Source organism: Kryptolebias marmoratus, linkage group LG6 (assembly GCF_001649575.2).
Source record: "Kryptolebias marmoratus isolate JLee-2015 linkage group LG6, ASM164957v2, whole genome shotgun sequence".
Lineage (NCBI taxonomy): Eukaryota > Metazoa > Chordata > Actinopteri > Cyprinodontiformes > Rivulidae > Kryptolebias > Kryptolebias marmoratus.
Genome location: NC_051435.1, coordinates 317,634 through 332,996, shown reverse-complemented (window position 1 = coordinate 332,996; position 15,363 = coordinate 317,634). Strand labels below are relative to the sequence as shown.

The 15,363-nt window shown below is 43.5% G+C and overlaps 2 protein-coding genes across 2 annotated transcripts in view; both read right to left on the bottom strand.

Moving 5' to 3' along the window:
* The window catches only part of LOC112451394 (titin), a gene marked incomplete at its 3' end in the record, with an annotated part of 470,585 nt that overhangs the window by 285,773 nt on the left and 169,449 nt on the right, over nt 1–15,363 (bottom strand). The gene's annotated exons all lie outside the window — the stretch shown is intronic.
* ttn.1 (titin, tandem duplicate 1) overlaps nt 1–15,363 on the bottom strand; it is a 144,512-nt gene that overhangs the window by 64,614 nt on the left and 64,535 nt on the right. Inside the window, exons 108-141 of the mRNA XM_037975997.1 lie at nt 15,057–15,356; nt 14,644–14,749; nt 14,246–14,442; nt 13,811–14,119; nt 13,453–13,731; nt 12,984–13,283; nt 12,437–12,739; nt 12,151–12,350; nt 11,866–12,049; nt 10,722–11,024; nt 10,297–10,596; nt 9,953–10,071; nt 9,678–9,855; nt 9,253–9,537; nt 8,710–9,003; nt 8,330–8,629; nt 8,048–8,229; nt 7,691–7,820; nt 7,403–7,593; nt 6,584–7,013; nt 6,202–6,507; nt 5,798–5,982; nt 5,530–5,659; nt 5,233–5,384; nt 4,992–5,139; nt 4,592–4,757; nt 4,187–4,338; nt 2,895–3,191; nt 2,479–2,778; nt 1,733–2,047; nt 1,495–1,643; nt 1,173–1,323; nt 806–1,087; nt 412–714 (exon numbers count right to left, since the gene is read on the bottom strand). Coding sequence (XP_037831925.1) covers nt 412–714; nt 806–1,087; nt 1,173–1,323; nt 1,495–1,643; nt 1,733–2,047; nt 2,479–2,778; nt 2,895–3,191; nt 4,187–4,338; nt 4,592–4,757; nt 4,992–5,139; nt 5,233–5,384; nt 5,530–5,659; nt 5,798–5,982; nt 6,202–6,507; nt 6,584–7,013; nt 7,403–7,593; nt 7,691–7,820; nt 8,048–8,229; nt 8,330–8,629; nt 8,710–9,003; nt 9,253–9,537; nt 9,678–9,855; nt 9,953–10,071; nt 10,297–10,596; nt 10,722–11,024; nt 11,866–12,049; nt 12,151–12,350; nt 12,437–12,739; nt 12,984–13,283; nt 13,453–13,731; nt 13,811–14,119; nt 14,246–14,442; nt 14,644–14,749; nt 15,057–15,356 — 7,926 coding nt within the window. The remainder of the gene's footprint in view (nt 1–411; nt 715–805; nt 1,088–1,172; nt 1,324–1,494; nt 1,644–1,732; nt 2,048–2,478; nt 2,779–2,894; nt 3,192–4,186; nt 4,339–4,591; nt 4,758–4,991; nt 5,140–5,232; nt 5,385–5,529; nt 5,660–5,797; nt 5,983–6,201; nt 6,508–6,583; nt 7,014–7,402; nt 7,594–7,690; nt 7,821–8,047; nt 8,230–8,329; nt 8,630–8,709; nt 9,004–9,252; nt 9,538–9,677; nt 9,856–9,952; nt 10,072–10,296; nt 10,597–10,721; nt 11,025–11,865; nt 12,050–12,150; nt 12,351–12,436; nt 12,740–12,983; nt 13,284–13,452; nt 13,732–13,810; nt 14,120–14,245; nt 14,443–14,643; nt 14,750–15,056; nt 15,357–15,363) is intronic.

The following is a 15,363-nucleotide window of genomic DNA, read 5'->3' as shown; positions in this document are numbered from 1 at the left end:
TAAAGCTATTTAATTTTTTTACTGTAACTGGTTCCCTTTTATCCTGTCACTGTTAAATTTTGATTGAGTCCATAAAAGATTAATTATTGAGAGGAAAAAGTAAACAGTGTCCAAAAAATAAAAGTACAGCTGTTTTGGAAGAACTTCTAGCCATGCTCAGAATTTGATGTATGAATATGTATGTATTAATAACATTGAAGTTTTTACCCACTATTGGTGCGGCATGAATATTTCAGTATTGTTGTTGGAATTTCTGCTTTCATCTGAACAGAAGTATTTTTTCAAATAAAATAAAATAATTTTAAGGCGTTTCTGACTGAGACTGATTTTTATGGTTGTTATTTAGATGCAAGATTTTCTCCCTAACACTTTGAAATCAGAGTTTATCCCCATGTCTTTAATCAAACTCACTGATTGGCTCCTTGATGATGAGCTCAGCTGCTGTCTCCACAAAAGGTCCGATGCCGATGGCATTTACTGCAGCCACTCTGAAGAAGTAAGCCTTTCCAAGGGTGAGGTCGTGAGCCACAGCATTCTGTCTGCTGGCAGTGTAGGAGAGTGAGGTCCAGGCTTTACGCTCAGCTTCACGTTTCTCAATAATGTAGTTGCTGATGGGAGAGCCTCCATCATTCTCAGGGAAGAACCAGTTGAGCTTGCAGGAGTCGATGCTCAGGTTCTCAGCAATAAAAGGAATACCAACAGGACCAGGAACGTCTACAGTAAAACAAAAAAGTTTTTATTAAACCAAATGGTTTTCAGATAGTCTTATAATAATAATAATTCAGCATTATGAAAACCATCTCACCAAGCACTTCTACAGTGATCTTCTTTGTCTTCTCCCCTCCAGCGTTCTTAGCAGTCAGAGTGTAGACACCGAGGTGTTTCCTGGCACATGGTTTGATGACAAGTGAAGAGCTGATGGCCGTGGTTTCCACTTTTGCCTCTAGAGGCAGTGCAGCTTCATTTCTGCTCCACGTAATGTCAGGTGTTGGTTGGCCTGATACATAGGCAATGATCCGGATCACACCACCAGCATGGACCACAATCCTCTCTTTCACTGAAGCATCCAGGTCAACCTCAGGAGCAACTAAAAGCAAAAAACTCCCCATTACAGTATGTTCCACATAGGGTCATTAAGTTTGGCTTTGGTGCAACAGTTGATTTTTACTCACTGGTCCTGTCATTGACTTCAAGCACCTCTGGGACTTCCCCTGGCTCACCATTACCAGCAGCATTGAAGGCAATCACCCTGAATCTGTACTGACCACCTGTCTTTAGACCAGTGATCACTAACCGAGTGCCTCGGATTTCAGTCTCCTTAGCCTGAAAAACACAAACATAATAAACATATTTTCCAAGATCACTTGTTCTTATCATAGATCTGTCATGAATACAAAATGGAAGACTCAATGCCTCATTCTTAATGTTCTAAATTTACACTTTTGTTTAGTCAAACTACTATAAGAAAACTGGTTAGGTTACTCTTTCGCTTACCTTGACCCAGGCCTCAGTGCCCTCCTCCTTGTACTCTACCCAATAGCCAATGATCTTGGAGCCTCCATCCTTCAGAGGTGGAATCCACTCCAGGTCCACTGTGGATTTTGTCCAATCAGAAACCTTTGGTGTCGGAGGAGATGGGGGGGCTTCACAAGGAGATGGGAAGGTAGTTAACATCCCACTGTGTACTTACAGAGAATCACAAACTTTTATTGTTTCAGCATATCATACTTACAGATGGGGTCTCTGGCAAAGACGGGATCTGTTGGGGGGCTAGCCAGTCCAGGCCCAGCAGCATTGATGGCAGAAACCCTGAATAAATATTGTGATCCCTCAATTAATCCGCTCACTACAAAAGACTCGCCCAGGCCCATGGGACGGATGGGGTCTCGGGTGACACGGGCCCAGCGTTTGCCAGTTGTCTCTTTGCGCTCCAGCCAGTAGCCGGTGATAGGGGTGCCACCATCATCCTCAGGCTCCTCCCAGTTGACAGTCATGGAGTCCATGGTAATGTTGGTTACTGTCGGCTTCTCACATTGACCAGGGACAGCTGGACACAGAGGATAAACAGTTAGATTCTGATCATGGAACTGCATCAATATTGGTTCAGTTCTTTCTAGAAACCTGGTTCATGTCACAGACTTTTTTGTTTCTTTCAAAGTAAAAATAAAGTTATGAATATTAGCTAACAGTTCCAATTACAGTACTTTACTCTTGTACTCATCAGCTCTGGATCAATTATTGGTAGAAACAATTAAAGACTAGGAGAACTCATCATGGTAAGAGACAGTTTTTAACTGGTGTGTCTGTCAAAGTTTTTCAAACCCCACTAAAATAAATCAGAAATACATTTTCTCATCAGTTTAAATATAACCAGATGGTGGAGTTGTAGCAGTCAGACATATTTGACTTGATTCCTATCTCTCATTGCTGAAGGCAGCTGGTTGGACTTTAGAATTACTGTTAGAAGGTTGAACTTACTATAAAGATTTCGGGCAACCTCGGGCTCGCTGTCCAGTGGCTCCCCAACGCCATACTTGTTCTGTGCCATGATGCGGAACACATATTCGTGTCCCTCCATGAGGTTTTCTACTGTCCAGATCCGGTCTTTAGGCTCGTTGGTGACAGGCACCCAGGTTTTCCTGTTGGCCACTTGCCTCCAGATGACATAGTTTGTGATCTTAGAGCCACCGTCATCCTTCGGTGGCAGCCAAGAGAGTGTGATCTTCTCAGCTCCAATCTCCTCAAACTTAATAGGAGCGGAGGGAGGACCAGGACGACCTGGAAGGACCAATAAGAAGTTCAACAAAATAAGAAGTTCTGTACTTATGACAAGTCATTGCACTTTAAATTAACACGTTTATTTCTGTCTGTCAGTCTGATGTGTTCCTTCATACCGAGCACATTGAGCCTCATCTCCTTGGAGGCCTTGCCGAGACTGTTGGAGGCCACCAATGTGTACAGACCGGTGTCGGGGCGTTTGCCCTGCTGGATGAGCAGTGTGCAGCTGTCATCTGACACAATCTTGTTGATGTGCTCGTCATACTGAACCTCCACCCTGTCGTCAGGTTTGTGGGGTGGAGCCTTGTACCAAGTGAGCGTGGGGAATGGACAGCCGCGGAGCTTGGCCACGATACTGATGTCTGAGCCCTGCTCCACCTCCATGAACTCCTCAAGCTCGATGGATGGAGCACCTGCAAACAAAAAGGAGAAAATGAGAGACTGACTCATTTTCAAAACAAAATTTAATTTCTTTTCCAAAATTTATAGTACCTCTGTTCAATGTGGCTATCTGGCTGAAACTGATGTGAAAAAGAAAATACTGTGATTTATTTCCCAATGTTTTCCAGGCAACAAGTATACTTGGTCTTCACTTGGGTTATGCTTGGGCTGAATGGGTACCATCTGGGTATGGACTTTAGCTAGGCTTTTATGTAGAATCTATTTGAATTAAATGAATAGAACCCATATGAGCAAACCAAGGTGAGAACCCAGTGTAGGTCCAACCTGGGTCACAAATAGGAAATTAATAGATGAGTTCAATATGGGCAACACATGCAGGTCTCACTTAGGCTTATTAATGGGTAAACTCATGTTGTACCCACATAGTACTCACAGTGAACCTACAAAAGGGACCCAGAGGGGCTATGTTTCATTGTCCTGTATAAAAACCATATGGCAATTAAAATGGTGCCATTGTGGAACAAGTGGAAAATCCCATTAACAGACCATATTTTAGTCCAAGTTGTATCCACATAGTACCCACATTGAACTTGAAAGATGGGAACCCAGATGGGTTTTGCATGTTTTTTTTTCCAGTTTGGGCCCACATGGTACCCAGGGTTTCCCTACATCAAAACTATGCAGGCAATTACCATAGCGCCTTTGTGGAGCCTGCAGACGATCCTACATAGGACCCATTTTTCAGCCTATTCCCAACCCATACAGACCCTGTTGGCTGGGTTGAGCTGACAAAAATGGCTACAAAATGAATAATTGTATTTTGTGAGATAATGTGACTTAGAGTTGAGCTCCATCAGGACAAAACAAAGAATTTATTCCACTTGAGTTTTTATTATAAGAAAAGTCTGAAACTACGTGTCTGTGACCTGATGCATTATTTTTGAAACAAAAATTAAATCCTCAATTTCCCACAGTGCATTGTCACTTCACAGAGTTCTATTCTTACAGGTCTGGTCCTGGAGCAGGACTGGTCCAGCAGTGGATGATGGTCTACTGGGGCCAACTTCATTGTAGGCTATCACTCTGAACTCGTACTCATCTCCTTCTGTCAGGTCCTCCACCTTGAAGGTTGTGGTGTCCACATCTCTTCTGTTACACCTGTAAGACATAACCCAGGTAGGATCAAACCCACAACACAACCAAAAAACAGCTAAACCTGCACAAACAGAAAACACAGAAGTTGTTTGTTTTTTCCAAATTAAGATTTTTTTCCCCCTTAATTGCTATCTACCTATAAAAACTCCCTGTTGGATTCCAGCTGAATTTATCTGAATTAAACAGAGCTGATTCAGAATAGAGCCAGGTGCCATCAAAATGGACCCTGTTTCAGTCCACATGTAAAGAACCTCACCTCCTCCAGGACTCCTTCTGAGCGCCGCTAGAGTCCCAGCAGAGCAGGTCCACGCTGTAGTGGGTGATGGGTGAACCACCATCGTTCTTTGGAGCCTTCCAAGTCAGAGTGACTGTGCCCTTCCTGATGTTCTGAATCTTCAGCCTTGTTGGAGGATCTGGAGGATCTACAGATTCAAATAAATGTTAAATGTTACAGTTATTAAAACACAAACCGATGTTGAGTGAGTTTGTAGAAAACATAATTTTATCAAGATTTTTGAAAAAGTCAAAAACATAAATTTGTTTAAAATGAATGAACCTGTATTTTGCTGCAATACTGTTTTTTAAATTTATTCTTATTCATATAAACCAGTGAAAGGAACCACTGAAGCAGCTGACTGAAGAAAACTCTGACATACGGATGGGATCTCTGGCTTTGGTCCCTTCAGTGGTCTCAATAAACGGGCCAAACCCAAAGCGGTTCTCAGCTCGAATGCGAAACAGATACTCCTGGCCATTAATCAGGTCTGGAACCACCAGAGACTGAGTAGGACACGTTGGGTTCACCTGAAAAAACAAGATCACAGTTGAACTTTGACTTTGACGAAGATTAACAGCGGCCTGTTTTCTAAAGAAGGGGAAGCTCAAAAGGGTTTTTACCTTGGTCCAGGCTTTGCCATTCACCGTCTTCTTCTCAATGAAGTAGCTCTTCACCCTCTCCCCTCCATCGCTCTCTGGGGGTTTCCAGGTGAGTCTGCAGGTTCCCCTGGTCACGTCACTTACTTTCAGGTCTCTAGGAGGTCCAGGCAGGTCTGCAGACCAAGAGATCAGTACACTCAAAAGATTCAAGTTATATGTTATATTTATTATACACCCAACTGAATTTCTGGTAAACTTAAAGTCTTGTCACAATCCTTCCTTGTTTTAAAGCACAGTATCGGGTGTGTATTCACATACCAAGCACGTTGACTCGGACTTTGACCACTTTGTGTCCAGCTGGGCTCTCAGCGTTGATGATGTATCGACCACTGTGGCTCATTTTGCTGTCAGGGATCACCACCACTGAAGTGGTGTCGGTAGAGTGGATCTGAAATAATAAAGCAAGGCAAAATTCAGACTACAGAATGATGCACTGTTCTTCCCACCTCAGAGGTTACAACAATGTCATAGTTTGGATTTGATATTCTCTATAAGTCAGTCAGTTTGTCATGAATGAACCTCTGACCTCTGAGTCAACGGGCAGTGTGTGAAGGTCGTTCTTCTTCTCGGTTTCAGCGGTTCCATCCACGAAGGTCCAGGTGACTTTAGGAACAGGTCGTCCTGTGATGGTGGCAGGAATCCTGATGGTAGTTCCTGCTCTGCAGTATAGCAGGTCATTAGCGCTCACGTCCAGAGTGACGGTCGGTTCGACTGGAGAACAGAAACATTTCTGGTGTTTACAAAAGTAAACATGTTTACATAAACAATCAAAACACTGAGTTGCATCATCAGAACTAATGGAGAGCAAATTTAAGCAGATACATCTAACTAACATAAAAAGGTTTGACATAATGAGCAGGTCTAAAGTCTGACTGGCGTGTGTGTGTGTGGGGGGGGGAGGGGGGGAGGGGGGGCCTGGGTGCTTCTTACTCAGGATGTCTTGAACCAAGATGTCTCCTGTCCTAGCGGGCTCTGAGTTTCCTGCAGCATTCACTGCATAGATCCTGAACTTGCACTTCTTGCCCTCCTTCAGGTCAGGGACAGTGATTTCGGTAGATGGGTGGAGCTTATCGGCCGGGTTTACCCTCCTCCAATCAGGAGAGCCCTCCTCATGAACCTCAATGATGTAACCTTTGACTGGGCTTCCTCCATCTCTGTCCGGAGGGCTCCAGGTGAGTGTGATGCTGCTCTTGGTCTTGTCTTTAACCTCGGGAGAGCCAGGTGGGCTGGGGGGAGCTGATAAACAGAAACAGGAGGCGTTAAAGTCAGTCTGTTTAAACGTGTTTTGTGAGGTCAGATGAGAAACACTCACTGCATGGATCCACAGCAAAGCGACACTCCGTGGACTCGCTTGGCGGTCCAATTCCTGCAGCATTGCTGGCTGCGACCCTGAACTGGTACTCTGTTCCTTCTATGAGCCTCAGCACTGTGTACTGCAGGCCCTTCACTGCCGGCTTGGTGACCGGGGCTCGGTTAACCCGACCCCAGTACACGGCACCGCGCTCCCTCTTTTCCAGCCAGTAACCCTGGATGGTGGAGCCACCGTTGTCCAGAGGGGGGTCCCAGGTCACCGTCATTGTGGTTGCTGTGGCAGCTATGATTTTAGGGTTACGTGGAGGTCCTGGGAGGCCAAATGGATCTCGGAGCTGGACTTTCTCTGAATCGCAGCCGTCACTAACACCGTACTTGTTTTCAGCTTTGATCCTGAACTGGTAGGCTCCATTTAGGTCCAGTTTGTAGACCTGAAGGACCAAAACACAGCAATTAGACAAGTTAGTTTCTGTTAGTTCCCGTGAGTATCTGGAGTCCAAGAACTGACTTTTTAGAGATTTGAATCCATTTTTATTGGACTGTTATTTTTCTCAAACTTTTTAAAAATGTATTCTATTTCTTTTTAGAGTTTGCTCCCATGATTCCTAAAGTGCCAATTTGTCAACTTTACAGAAAAAAAAATATTTTCAACTTCAGTTCAACTCTTATTCATTTCAGTTTAATAGTCAGTTTAATGTATTTGTATTCATACCATTCTAGTCTTTTCTTTTTAATGACAACCTTAATTCTAAGCCCTGATCTTTATTCCATAGATTTGATGCACAGAAAAGATGAACATTAGATCTTAAATATAACTGACTCCATATCTCCTTTCGATCAGGTTGATGGTCAGAACGTCAAAGTCGGACTTCTTCTTGCTGGCGTCTCGGCTCTCCACGATGTAGTTGGTGATCTCACTTCCTCCATTGTCCTCTGGGGCGTCCCAAGTCAGGTAGCACGAGTCCCCCTTTATGTCTGACACCACAATATTCCTCGGAGGAAGAGGACGGTCTGAAATTTCAGAATTGGATTTCTCAGAATACACGTGTATCAGACATTACCGGATCAAACTGAATAAAAAGCTGACACAAAAGGTTCTGGTTCTTACCGAGGATCTCGACTCTAATGACGTGCTGAGCTTCGCCATAACAGTTTTCAGCAACCAGCTTGTAATTCCCTTTATCCTGTCTAATAGTTTCTGGGAAAGCTATCTTTGTCCTCAGGGTGGTCCGGTTCACCTGAAGACAAAGACAATGTGGTCATCATGTCAAACCAAACAGACCAAAGGTTACACAGTTTCTGGAGATTAAAGTAGTTCAACCTGTAGCAGTTGGATGTTTGACATTTCTTTCTCTAAGGACTATCAAAGCAATAAAATAAACCTTAAAAGGATTTAGTTATGACAATCACATCCTGCTTAAGTTCTTTTAATATTCCAAACTCTGAATCAGATTTGAACTCTCACCTCCTCTGTCTCCATTGTCATCTTGTCATCTTCAGGCTTCTCAATGACCACATTGTCTTTCATCCACTGCACAGTTGGCAGAGGAAGTCCCGTTACCTCTGCTGGGATGTCAATGGCTGCTCCTTTCCTCACAATGATTGCATTGCTCTTGAAGAATTTCAAGATTGTGATAACTGGAGAAACTGTGGCCAGAAAACATTGATCAAATTTTCACGCTTTCACAAAATCAGTCTTGCAGTAAAGTTCTGACTATGATCAATTCTCAGTAACATTTGAACATACGTTCATCGTCCTGGATCTTGGCGGTGATTGGTTTAGATGGTTCTCCATCCCCAACTTCATTCACAGCTTTGACACGGAAGTCATACTCTTGGTTCTCAGAAAGGTTCTCAATCATTCCACAGCACTCTGTGAAGAGCTTGCGATTGGCCACTTCGAACTCAGTGCTGTCGGACCTCATCTTCTCCACGTAGTACCCTCTGATGGGGCTGCCGCCATCAGTGCGAGGAGGCTGCCAGGCCAGAGTGATGGTTCTTTTGCTTCTGTCAGTGTAGTGCAGTTTCTCAGGGGCAGATGGTGTTCCTGCAATGTTGTGGAAGATGTCAAATATTTCTTGAAATGTCAGGCAATAAATTTTCCAAGTTGTATATCAGTGTATTTACCTTTAGGATCCTCAGCCAAGATGGGTCCCAGGTCTGATGGAGCTCCATCACCGTACTTGTTTCTGGCAATGACCCTGAAGTCATAGTTCTCACCAGCCAGCAAGCCTTGAACATCACACTTACATGACGCTGTCTCAATGGGCTGACGGAAAAGCTTCATATTGGTATCCTTTCTCAGAACTTCATAACCAATGATGTCACTGCCTCCATTGTCCACAGGATCTGACCAGGTGAGGACAATGTTCTTCTTTGTCACCAAGACAGTCTTTAAATCGACCACTGGTCCAGGAACATCTACAGAAACAGAAGTTTAATCTTGGTAAACCAGTTTTTGTTTCTTTTAAAACCATGGTTTATGTGATGCAGCTCTTCCACTGCAACATAACACAGCTCTTTAAAAATGTCTATAAGGCTATTATGTGTTATACACCGAGGAGAGGAAAATTTTAAAAAATCCAATTAGTTTTCCCTTGGCTCATATACAGAGCTGTCCCTGATCATGTTAGAACTGATATCAGTGGATGTTTGAGATGAAACACTGACCCATAACGTCCACTCTGGTCTCTGCAGTCTTGGTGCCGCTGCTGTTGGTGCCGGTGATCTGGTACTTTCCGTGGTCTGACCTCACGGCCTTCTTGATGAACAGAGTGCTCTTCTTGCCTTCAGTCTCCACAATCATCCTCTCTTTGTCAATTTCAGCCTCATCTTTGGCCCATTTGACCTCGGGCTGGGGTCGTCCAGTCACCACAGCAGGAAGCTTCAGAGGATCGCCAGCTTTGATCATCACACCATTCTTCACAGAGTCATCAAACTGTACAGCAGGAGTTTCTGAAGGACACAGACAGTTGAAAATGTTTCTGAAAGCAGTACACCTCCTACACCTGCAGTCGAACTGTAAAACTCAAGTCTAAAAAACACATTTGTTCAGCCATTTGGTCACATTGACAGTGTAATAAAACTGTTAGTACCTTCAGGCTCTTTGATGGTGACAGATTCAGTAACACCAGGAGCTCCAGGGCCAGCATCGTTGACTGCAACAACCCGGAAATAATAGTCTGCTCCTTCTGTGAGGCCTGTTGCTTTGTAGGTCAGCTCCTTACACCTGAACTCTGTGCAGCGGCTCCAGTCCTTTTCTCCTGCCAACACCTGTGAAGCCCCAGGTCAGGATTTAAGATTTCTGTCATGCTTGTTTTCAAAAACCTGTACATCTTTCATTATAAGTCCTACTGAGTTTGTTCTGTACCTTCTCAACATGGTATCCCAGAATATCCCCTCCACCATTGTACAGTGGAGGCTTCCAGGCCAAGATGGCAGAATCCTTTCCAGTGTCCACTACCCACGGAGTGGGGGGCCCAGGAGGAACTGCGTGAACAGAAAAACAATTGTTTCTAAGGAAATAATGATGCATGCTAAATATTATTGTGAGAATGTTCAAAATCATTTCAGTTATAAAGTTAAATCTAAATTTAGGAGACTAACAGTCTGATCAGATTTTAGAAACTCACAGATGAACACAAACTAAGTTTCCAGAGTCTCAGCTCATTGTCTTTTCAGTTCTTTTACATCAGTATTTTAATCAAAACTTACGGATGGCGTCCATGGTTACGATGCGGTCGGTGGGCTCACTGAAGGGCCCGGGGCCAGCTAGGTTCTCTGCACACACTCTAAAGATGTAGGTGAGTCCCTCCATCAGCCCAGTGATCTTCACATCAAGGGAGTTGAGGAGGGCCCGGTTCACTCTAGTCCAGTGTTTACTGTTCACTTCCTTCCTCTCAATCCAGTAGCCCAGGATCGGGCTGCCGTTATCCTTTGGCTCATGCCAGGAGATGTGGGCGGAGCTTGCTGTCACCTCGTGTACTCTGGGGGTGTTAGGAGCATCAGGAGGATCTGAACGAGGGAGAAGAAGGTGAGTGATACAAGAATCTTTAAGACATTTTTGAAAAGTGGTTTTCAGTGTAAATGCAGTGACCCTGATACTTGCTGGAATTATTCATCTCTATGCTTTTACTTACTAAATTGGTTCTTGGCAACAAGTGGCTCAGAGATGCATGGATGACCACAGCCATATTTGTTCTCAGCAGTGACTTTGAAGATGTACTCCTTCCCTTCAATCAGCTTGGTGACAGGACAGCTGGTTCCTTTTAGAGTGGAGGTGATGGTGATCCAGCCAATCTCATCATTCTTGTTGTCCTTCTTCTCCAGGATGTAGTTCAGGATCTCACTGCCACCATCGTCCTCAGGAGGCTCCCAGTTACAGGTGACTGAGGTGTTCCTGATCTCATCGAAGGTGAAGTTGATTGGAGGTCCAGGTTTGTCTGCAGGACATAAGAGTCACATCAATGTTTAACCTTCAGAGCATAAAAACATCTATGTATATGATTTTACTCATAAATGTAACCAAATAATAAAGTTATTTGTCAGCATGTTTAAACATAATTTGAAATTTCCCTGTTGAAGTGGTACTGCAGTAACAAAGTTTGGCCAGTAAAGGGCGTGTTCTTATTATCTTGATGAAAAGACGTTACATAAGTATATAAAAGGGAGAGAGAGATTCGGAAGTTTGGGCAAACATGCTGGAAAGACAAGGAATGGTTGTCAGTCCTGCCTGTGGTGATTTATTCGTTCATCCTTAGTCATCAAGGTAATAAATGATAAATAGGTCTGAAATTATGGTTTGTTGTTGATATTATATATATAAATCCATGTTTTGTGTAGTTATTTTTAGACTTGTAGTATATTCATCATATTGCATGGGTTTGCTGGCATGTGGAAAGTGTGGTCTGGTATGAATGTTTATTAATAGTTTTTTTGTTGTTTCTTTTCTTTTGTAAAAGAAAGTAGTTTGGTTTAAGAACAAGAACGTTGTAATGCTAAATTTACAGTTTGTGCACAGGATGTTATGCTGTAAGGTGGTGACTTTTGTTTGTGTTTTGTGTTTTCTAATAGGTGCCACTGCTGTATTTTGCTATATATTTTTTGTACAAAATTTTGGAACCTTTTTTTCATTTCTTTGACTAAAAGAATTAATCTGGAAAGAAAGAGTTCACATTAAAAACTAAATTTGCATTTGGAGTGTGCATTCATTCCCCCGGCTTCATAAAGACCAAACAGAATCTTGTGAGGATACAAAGCAAAGTGAAACAAACTCCTTCTTACCCAGGACATTGACAAAGCAGGAGGCAGAAGCAGCCCCATGCATATTCTCCACCTTGATGGTGAAGGTTCCGTGGTCAGCTCTGACAGCATCACGTATCATCAGAGCAGACTGGCCTTTTGTGGTCTTATCCAGACCGAGACGCTCACGCAGAGGCGTCACAAACTCCTCCTCTGGTTCTGGAACCTGCACCAACCAAAGTCAACATTATAAAAATTATTCAAAAAATAGGTAGAAAAACAAGAAATCATTCAAGTTCACTGTGATGTGTCTTCACTGAAACAAACCAGGGCTTTGGTCTTCTTCTTCCTCTTGACCACAGGGATGATCTTTTTGGTGGGCTCTCTGCTGACATCCTCCTCGTTTCTCAGCCAGGTGATTTTGGGGTACGGAGAGCCAGAGACGTATGCATCGATGCGGATCTCCTCACCCTTCTTAAGGCAGAGACCTGACTGCACACGTGCATGCAGGGTGACCTTTGGTTTTTCTAGGAATCAAGAGACAGAAATCTATGACCAAAAAGAAAAAAAAAAGGTTTTTGTTGAGTAAAAGACGTTTTATAGTTTGACATACCAACAGGGTCTGCAGCCTTAATGAGTTGTGTGCTGCGTGATGGCTCACTGACTCCAGCAGCATTTTCAGCACGGACCCGGAACTGATACTCCATCTCTTCCTTCAGACCGGTCACCACGTAGGAGAAACCGGGAATTGGGCTTGTGGTGACTTGCTCATAGCGGTCACCATCCTTCTCAATCTTCTCCACAATGTAACCCTGGATTGGGCAGCCTCCGTCATAGTCTGGAGCCTTCCAGGAAATTTTAATGGACTTCGATGTGGGGTCATGAGCCTCAACCTGGATGGGTGGGTCTGGTTTCTCTGTGTAATAAACAACAACACACAGTAAACATCTTAGTGTTTACACCACCATGATGCTGTGGTATAAACACCATGTTGTGTTTGCAGGATTAGCAAGTACACTTGTTTTCTTTTTGTGGATCTCCTAGTAACAGATCGGATCCCAGCAAGCTCATCTTAAAGAACTTTTAATGATAATTGAGCCAACCCAGAGTGATGATACAGATTCAATATTTGATGTTTTGATTCTGGAAACAGAACTTACGTTTGATTTCCTCTGTGATGACCGGGTTTCGTAGCTCCAGATATTCTCCAGCTCCAACCTTGTTGACAGCCTTCACCCTGAAGTAGTACTCGCAGTTGATGTAAAGATCTTTGACTTTGAAGGTCAGAATGTTCTCCCCTGACATGACGGGCATGTACGTTTTCTTGGATGCCTCACGGCGTTCCAGAACATAGCTGACAATCGGTGTACCACCATCATCTTCTGGGGCTTCCCAGCTAATTTGACAGGAATTCTTAGTGGCATCACTGGAGGTGATGTCTTTACACTGACCAGGAAGTCCTGGAAAGTTCAGGATGGTTGAAAAATGTGTCAAACTACAATCCTGCTGGATTTTTATGTAAACTTGCAAACATTTTATGAGAAACTGTGATGAACCAAGCTTCAGATTTACAAAAAATACAGTAATTGTAATATTTATTGGACAAAGAAACATTTAAAATCATCTTACCAATGACTTTGACATTGATGGTTCCGCTGCAGGTTCCCAGACTGTTCTCCAAAGTGATAGTGTAGGCACCAGCATCAGAGTGTTTGCACTTCAGCAGCTCCAAGTGAGCGCTGTTCATCTCGATTGTCATGGAGAGCCTGTCATCGGCTTTACACTCTACTGTGTCTTTCAGCCAAAGCATCTTTGGAGTGGGAATGGCCCTGTAGGGGATGTTCAGGTGCAACTTCTCCCCCTCAACCACAATCACATCCTGTGCCTCTAGATCTATGGTTGGGGCACCTACCGACCACAAGATAAATATTACTCAGGACTTCTTCTTATTCTATAATTTTATTATTAGAATTTAGTCTGTGCTTACAGTCGGGATCCTTGGTGGAGACCTTGTCGGAAATCTCAGAGGGATCGCTGACTCCAATGGAGTTGATGGCACGAACCCTAATGACATACTTTTTTTCCGGTTTGATTCCATCATCAATCTTGAACTTCAGCTCTTTAATGGGCCTGCTGTTGACCCTGAGCCATTTCAGTTCTGGGCGAGCCTCTGCCACCTCAACATGGTAGCCAGTTATTGGACTGCCACCATCTTTAGCTGGCAGTTTCCAGGTGACGTTGATGTGTTCTCTGCTGGCGTCCACAATGGTCACTTCCAGAGGAGGAGATGGAGGACCTGGAGAGAGGAGGATGGAAGTTCCAAAACACAACCTGAATTCAAGCTGGATAGATTTGAACATCTGTATTTAATAATGCTGAAATAAATGCTGTATATTTGTTCATAAACTCTGTAGTTTCTTACTGGTTGGATCCTCGATGGTGAGAATCACTGTAGGTTCACTTGGATCTCCAACTCCAGCCTCATTCTCAGCTCTGACCTGGAACTGGACCTCTGATCCTTCATCAACATCTGTCACCTTGAACTGGGTCTGTTTGTCCGGAGTCTTGCAACATTTCAGCCAACGAGTTCCAACCTTTTCTTTCTTTTCAATCACATACCTGTGAAGAAAAAGGTTTTGGTCTTGTTTAATAGTTGTGTAATTTTATAAAATGAAATCAAAGCTTTTATATGGCTTCTGTTAAAGTACTAAAAGTAATAAACTTTTCTCCCCCAAGCAAAAAGTCATCAGTTAGTAGAGTCAATAACTGTCCGTGTGGTCTCATAACAGTACAGTTTTAAAGCAGTTTTATTTGTCTTACTTAGTTATGGGTCGTCCACCATCACTCTTGGGGGGTTCCCATTTCAGCTCCACATGTCTCTTGGTGACCTCCACTACTGTCAGGGCATAAGGAGGTCCAGGAGTTGCTGTAAAAAAAAGGACAAATAATATACTTTCCTAATTTTCTGTTTTTCTGAAGGAAAATTTCCAGTGACTTTTTAAAAAGATATCCGATGATTTACATGTAATAACTGATGAAGAAGAAGAGTGACCCTGTGTAAAGTTCTTCAGTTGGATGAAAGTAAAGGTTATGTCTTAAAAATGTTGGCAGACTAACAGTTTCTGGAATACTGGAATCATTGTGACACATCAGTTAGGGAACAGGAATCACCATTCAATTTAAAAAAAATGAGTCAAGACAACATAAAACGTTCTTTCTTCCTGGGAACTTACTAAACGTGTCCTTAGCGAGCACTGCATCCTCCAGCTCGCAGAATTCACCCATTCCAACGGCGTTCTCGGCAGCGACACGAAACACGTACAGTGATCCTTCGTTCAGTGGAGTCACTGTGTACTTCAGCTCCTTGATGGTGGTGTCGACGGCCTGCCAGGCCTTCCGCCTCACATCCCTTTTCTCCACCACGTAGTTGGTAATGGGTGAGCCTCCGTCACTGCTAGGAGCCTGCCATTTGAGATCGGCACTGATCTTGGTGATATTGGTCACTTCCAGCCACTGTGGAGCAGATGGAGGGTCTGGAAC